This window comes from Lupinus angustifolius, chromosome LG17 (genome assembly GCF_001865875.1).
Source record: "Lupinus angustifolius cultivar Tanjil chromosome LG17, LupAngTanjil_v1.0, whole genome shotgun sequence".
NCBI classification, from domain to species: domain Eukaryota; kingdom Viridiplantae; phylum Streptophyta; class Magnoliopsida; order Fabales; family Fabaceae; genus Lupinus; species Lupinus angustifolius.
The window spans coordinates 19,939,905-19,947,325 of record NC_032025.1 but is presented as its reverse complement, the minus strand read 5'-3'; the positions used below and the strand labels follow the sequence as shown (position 1 = coordinate 19,947,325).

Sequence of the window (7,421 nt, the reverse complement as noted above, 5' to 3'; positions counted from 1 at the left end):
GCACAACTTAAAGATTTAATTGAAAATTCTAGTCAACAACCTGATGAAGCTTTTCAGAGTGTGTTTGGGAAAGAAAAGCCTGGAAGAGTTTGGTGTCATGGAAGAGTTACCACACCCACCCTTTTGAAAAGAACAGAAGAAATAGTAAAAATTGAGAAAAAACATGCTGATGAATTGAAATTGTTAAATGATAAAGTTGAGGAAATGGAGGCAAAACATAAGCAAGAAATGTCATCAATGGAACAAAAAATTCAAATTTTGCTAAGGAATGTCATAAATCAAAACAACTCAGGAGTAGATGTGGAGGCATTAGCAACAATGTTATCAACACCGGGTACTTCTACATCGACACATGTTCCAAATAATGATAAGGTAATTTCTTATTTATTTCTATCATCATGGTTGTAACATGGTTAAGACTAAACTCTAATTATATAATAAATATCAAACTCTACTTTAGCATATTTATTTTTGGAAAAACTTGATGTTCATTCATATATAAGCTAACAATATTATAACTTCTTTATTTGCAGCAAAATCATTTGGAAGACAATTTGCCGCATACAGTATAGATGGGAATGAATCAAGATTTCCTATTTTGGATTATGATTATATTTTGTTAAACAGTAATGGATATAACTGTATATGACATGACTAGTAGTGTAGTGGTTTGTGGAGTGATGCTTGCCACTTTCAAGAACATAAGTCTGTATTTTGGTTCACCAAATTTAGAGTAACAAATACTCATGTTTTAAATTAATTAATGTTATGAATATCCATTAGAGTAGTTAAGGATTGTATATATGGTGTAGCAAATGCAACAATTATCTATTTCCAAAATGAACACAGGACTAAAGACAATGGTTTTCTTGCCTATGTAGACAATGACAATGGGCTTCAAACTAATGCCTTTATACAATGTGGCAACATTTTTAAAACCGTTGCCTATAAACACAATGACCACGGTTTTGTACTTTCATTTTACAACACGGTTTTTAACCGTTGCCTTTGACATTGCACATAAATCGTTGTTTATTTAAATATTAGACAACGGTTTTAAAAAGGTGTTGCCAAAAGTCAAAAAACCGTGGTCTAAACAAAAGGCAACACCTTAGACTACCACAGTTAAAAAACTGTTGTCTTTGGCAACGAGAATGGTTTTTTGACTTTTGGCCACGGTTTTCAGCCGTTGACATAGGTCAAAAATGTTGTAGTGTCAACTCTATAGATTCTCCTTTGAAGTGACATGGTTTGTTGCATTTAGAAGGTGCACGAACACCTTTCTCATAGGATTATGGCTTTTCCTTTCTGATCTTCTTTCTTAGATTTGTTGCACAAGGTTATTTTCAAGAATGTATCAACTTTAATGAAAACCTTGCACTAGTAGCTAGATTAGAAGCATTTTTTTATTTTATTTTTTATTTCACATCATAATATAATGATTTATGAGATGAATGTGAAAAATGTATTCTTAAATAGACTAATAAACGAAGAAGTATATCTTGTGTAATTTGTTGGCTTTCGAGATGATGCTCATTTCAGTTATGATGATTAATGGAATTGAGTGAGGAAATGTTTAAACAACTTTGTTTATAAAGTCATATAAGGAGGATTTCATAGTTACTCATAGATATGTTGATGATATTATTTTGGTTCAACTGATAAATTTTTATGTCTAAGATTTTCCAAGATAACTTAAAAAACAATTGATATGAGAATGATGGGAGAACTAAAATGTTGTCTTTGTCTTCAAGTAAATGAAACAAAACACGAGGTGTACACCAATTAGATGGAAAACACAAGAGCTTCTAAATAAGTTGAAGATGGATGAATATAAACCTATGAAAACTGCAACGTACCCTATGTTTATTCTGAACAAGGATGACAAAGATAAAAATGTAGACGGAAAATTATATAGATGTATGATAGGATCTTTTTAATATATGACTGCATCCCCAAACCTAATATCATGTTTAGTATTTGTTTACGTGCTCGATTTCAAGCTGCTATGTGAGTAACACATTTATCAGCAGTTACAAGAATATATTGGCAAGGTACTACTAATATTGGTCTATGCTAAAAGAAATTTTTTACAGATTAGTTGGATTCTGTTATGTTGACTATGTTGGAGACAAAGTTGAAAGAAAAAGCACTAGAGAAGGATATCACTTTGTTTAAGATAATCTTGTGTCATGGTCTTGCAAAAAGGCAGATTACTATTGCATTATCAACAATTGAGGTTGAATATTTGTCTGTTCTTAGTTGTTCACAACTACTATTGATTAAGCACCAACTAGCCCTACATGACTTAGGAGGACCCATGACTAGAGTCAAGGCCAAGAAGGCCCAAGAAGCACTTCGACAACTTATATTTAGCATCATGGATACAAGTCCTAAATGGACCAAGCAAGATGGGAAGATTTTAAATTGCATAAGCCAAGTTGAAGAACTTGAAGGAGCTCATGACTTGGTGGAGGAACCACATTATTACAACTAAATAAGTGGGAAATTGTCTTAACCCACAAGTAGATATGATACTAAATAAGTGGGAAGTTGTCTTAACCCACATTAGTTTAGACATTTATTTATTATGATCAGTTTGTTTATTTTCCTGAATTGTTTTCATTAGATGCATTTATTTTAATTAATGTTTATGTTTTATTTTAGGAGAGCACAACTATGCATTGGAGATAGAATGTGGCACAAATCAAGGAGATCAAGCACCACACGACTAGAAACAAGGAGAAGCCAAATCTAATCTAATTTCATCAAGATAGGGAATTCCTAATCAAATTTCAGCACACAAGAATAACAACATAAATCTCAATCAAAAAGGGGACTTCTCACTATATCAATGTCGTGAATATAAAGGAGGGAATTATCTCAACAAATCATCAAGGAAATTCAAATCAGATTGGCCCTTTTGCACAACAAACAATTCGGCCAAGTCCAACTCTCCAACCGTGAAGATTAGATTAGAAATTAGATAGGATTAGTTTATCTTTTCATGTTTTTTGATTATGGTTGAATAGCCTAAGATATTACTGTATATATGACCGTGCATACCCATTGAATAAAACTACGTTGATTTTTATTTGGAATTATTTCTCATTGTTAGTGGGTTTTCTCCTAGCTTCTTGGCTGAGGCCAAGGTATCCGTTCTTATCAAGAATGCATTTCTCTTATGGCAAACTTCACAAGGTTTATCAAACATCTCTTGTTTGTGGGGCCAGTCCATCTCAATCCCCCAACCATCTTCTTAAAAATTTACCTAACTATTTCACTAAAATTGCCCAAGCAAACCGTGACATGAATAATCCTACATTCATCAAACCGTGACCAACACTAATCCTCAATTACCTAATCCAAACTGAGACACCCTAAGCCAAAGTGGGACTTGAAATGAATTCTAATTCAAAGTACAAAAAGAAAGTAACTTGCAATCAACTTTAATTCAAAGTGAGACTTTCACAAGAAACGATCATTCAATTAAGGCAACTCACCTAAAGGTTATCATTAACATGAGTACAATATATTTGTAAAAAAAAATACCTTTGTTATGTGATAATGTTGATGCTATTAATAATTTTAAGAATCAAATTTTAGATTCTAGGGCAAAGCATATATAAATAAAACACCATTTAATTAAAATTACATGCAAAAAGGCATAACCAATATTCAATCTGTCGACAATGATCATCAATGGGAGGACATTTAAAAAAAACTTTGTCTAAGGATCGATTCATTTTCATTCAGAAAAATGTGAATATATGAAATGACATACTCCTGACTTAGTTTTCTAATGCTAGTCGCATCCATTATTCTCACATATTTGCTTTGACTTTAAACTAATCCTAATGAGTTATTGCAACCAGTAACAATTGCATCAAGTACAAGTGTGAATAAAATCAAGTTACTTAATTCTAAGAAAAAATTCCTCCAAGTGACAAGTGCATCAAATGACCTCTATGTCCAATAACTTCAACTGTATCAATTTAAATCTTGTGTGCAGGTTCTACTCATTCAATCATTTTAACTTAAATAACTCTTATGCACATTTATGTGATTATTAATGACTCAATTATTAAATATTTAATTCTTCATATAAGAAACTTTGTATTCTTGAAAATATGAGATGTAGTATTCTCTGACAAATCTACAACAAAAAGGAATAATCAGAACTATTTGAGCAAGTGCATGAAGTCGTATTAAATGTTTGAGGATATGATCGAGAGAAAATGTAGATAAATAAAGGAAGATGAAACTTGATAGAATGGAACCATCATAATTAATGTGCAATTAGACATGGTTCAAGACATAGTGGATTCAAGCATTTACTTTTGTCTAGATATCATGACTCAAAGAACCAAGGTATTAAATATTTACACACTTTTATAGACAGTTGGAACATTCCATTGAAGTTGTTAAAACTCGTCTATAAAAGGAAGAAGAACATCACAAGATATACCCACACGACAAATATGAGAATGCGAGAATTTACAAGTAATGTGTGTAGAAACATTGTAAAAATAATTGTTTGTATAAAAATGTTATTTGTATTGAATTATAGCTTAAATTCATTGTAATTTTTTTGTAAGAAGTAAACTAAGCTAAGATATAAAGAAGTTTTGAGAGTTTGTGGTTGTAAATCTTAAAATATTCTTTCTTAGTAAGTCTTAGACTCAAGTGATCTTACATATTTATATTCTCATCCACTAAGTTGTTAAATATCAATAAACCAACTTTGTTTAGTATATAAAGCCTAGAGAGGCTTCAGAAGTAAAGATTATTGGATTAAGTTTAGAGCCTAAAGAGGCCGGCCTGATCTAGAAAGAATACTTGGTCACTAAAAACTAAAAAGACTTAGGGTAAAAAATATATTTGTGTGAAGAGTTGTTTAATAACCATAAGTTATTTGGAAATTGTGGACTAATATAAAAATACATGTGTTTTTTCTCTCTATCCCTAAATTATTTAATGCTTTCATTTATTACTAATTGTGACGACTTGAACTTGTTGTGAGTTAACATTTTCGAAATATTTATATTTGCTTTCTCTTATATTTGCCTTTCCCGTATATTTGCTTGTGGACAAGTTTAAAAAATGAATAATTTAAAAAAAAAACTTAATAAAAACAAATGAGCCCCTTTGCTTGTGCCAAATTCACTAATCACGAGGAAAAACAAGAAACATTGTACACCAAGCATTTATTATTAGCCTACTATACTATATGTAAACATAGGAAACAACAAGATACATTTGAAACTAAACATTATTACTAGCCTAAGATGTTTTACCATAAGAGCATATAAAACTTAAGGGTGGTGTTGTTCATGGCGGATGCCCCATGGTGGTTGCCAAAATTCAGTCATCATGGCGTTGTGAATGGTGTTTCGAGCAAATAGCATACATCATCATGGTGGTTGACAAAATAAATAAATAATATAACATAATAGAAAAAATAAAATAATAATACAATAAAACAAAAATCAAACAATAACATAAAATTTAATAAAAATCATTAAGTATCAATTTCTCATAACTTCATAAGATCACTAGATAATTAAAAATAGAGATACTAAAACGTAAAATAAACAATACTAACAAGTCTTGTAAAGACCCACAAGTAAAACTCAAAGCAAAATACAAATATAAAATGTAAAAGATTTAGAGTAAATACCTATTTTAGTCCATCATATTTTTCGACCTTACGAGTTTAGTCTTTTAAAAAAGAAAAGTCCTAAAATGTCCCCAAAAATTTCAAATGTGGGTCAAATTAGTTCTTTTTAGCATGTTTTGCAACACTTCCTAGGGACTAATTTGACTCCAAAAGGACTAATTTGACCCACATTTGAAATTTTTGGGACCATTTTATGTCTTTTCTTTTTTTAAGGACTAAATTGGTAAGGTCGAAAAATATGAGAGACTAAAATGTGTATTTACTCAAAGATTTAATCATCCTCCACAACATCAAACTCGACAACATATCCTTCAATTTCTTCTTCATCCGAGCCATTACATTCAAAAGTTTCAACTTCCTCTTCACTTTCTCCATGTTCCATTTCTTCATCTACTCCTTCAATTACTTTCTCTTTTCGTTTTTTTGATGATAAAGAACCACTCTTAGCTTTCTTAGCTTTTCCTCTTGAACGTATAAGTATAGGGTTCTTTATTTTTTGACTCCTAGTATTCATTCTAGGCTCCCAATCCCTGAAGCCCTAAAAACAATATCTCATTCAAGATCATCATCATCCTTAAAAACACTCTCATTTCCACCTTCATCATCACTATCCATCTCCTCAACAAGCCATTCATTACATTCATCAATGTCATTGAGGGAGATTGGGTCAACTTCATCCATGACGTTAAATCTCTGCTTTAATGCTTGATTATATTTAACATAGACCACATCATACATTCTTTTAATATCAAGTTTATTCCTTTTCTTCGTATGAATCTGCAACATTCCAATAAATAACTAAAATGAGACACTTATAATTTTTTTTAAGGTAAACCAAAATGAAAGTAAGTAAATAATTACTTGTTCAAAAACACTCCAATTGCATTCACATCCCAATGCACTACAAGTCAAAGACAAGATTCTTATAGCTAATGGTTGTAAATTTGGGGCTGGCGCACCAAACATTCTCCACTGTACAACTACAAATGAAAATATATTTTGTTAAGCAATTGACTTAAATATAACAACATATTTTGTAAATCCAAATATATTTTATTTCTTACCTGGTGTCATTTCTGTCCTCATGGCTATAGTTGTGGATGATCCAAACATTCCATTAGCATCTTTATATATTTGCATCTCCTTCAATATTATGAATTTTGTTTATGTAATGGGTACAAAAATATGAAGGCAAACATGCAACCAACCTATAACCGCATGGTCAAACTGCATGCTTGATATGCCTAATAATATTTCGGATATAGCATGTGACCAACCACATGTAATAGGCGATGAAGCTGACAATTTCACCTTCATTAATGATCTTAAAGACATCCTTGTATTTTTTCTCCTTCTCATAGAATGCCTTTATAATGGCCTCCTTAGGCTTATCCATAACTTCATAAATATAATCCATGGTTGCCTTCTTCTCACTATCCATGAGTCGAAGCACTTTCATAAGAGGAAGTTGCTTCCTTTCCTTTGAGTTCTTTGGAAAATTTGTTTGTTGTCCACTCATCTGAGACAAACATCTTCCTCAAATTTGTAATCTCCTCATAAAGCATTTTCAAAGATAGAAAGGAAGTTGCAAAGCGGGTCACTGTATGTTTCACCAACTCCCTCTTCTTTGTGAAGTGCCTCATCAAACTCAATATACTTGAATGGCCATAAATGAAGCTAACAAGAAAGATAATCCTTTTTATTGTCATTTCGATCCTAGGAAGTTTTCTGATATCTTACA

The 7,421-nt window shown here is 31.4% G+C and overlaps 1 protein-coding gene and 1 long non-coding RNA gene across 2 annotated transcripts; one reads left to right on the top strand and one right to left on the bottom strand.

Moving 5' to 3' along the window:
• On the top strand, positions 7–782 carry LOC109331056. The gene is made up of 2 exons (XR_002105737.1): positions 7–372; positions 534–782. It is a non-coding gene; the product is annotated as an uncharacterized LOC109331056 (long non-coding RNA).
• On the bottom strand, positions 6,233–7,199 carry LOC109330953. Its single transcript, XM_019565215.1, has 4 exons — positions 6,984–7,199; positions 6,745–6,823; positions 6,542–6,660; positions 6,233–6,457 (listed from the first exon to the last, which is right to left on the bottom strand). Exons 1-4 carry the CDS (start codon positions 7,197–7,199, stop codon positions 6,233–6,235), a joined length of 639 nt encoding a protein of 212 aa, XP_019420760.1.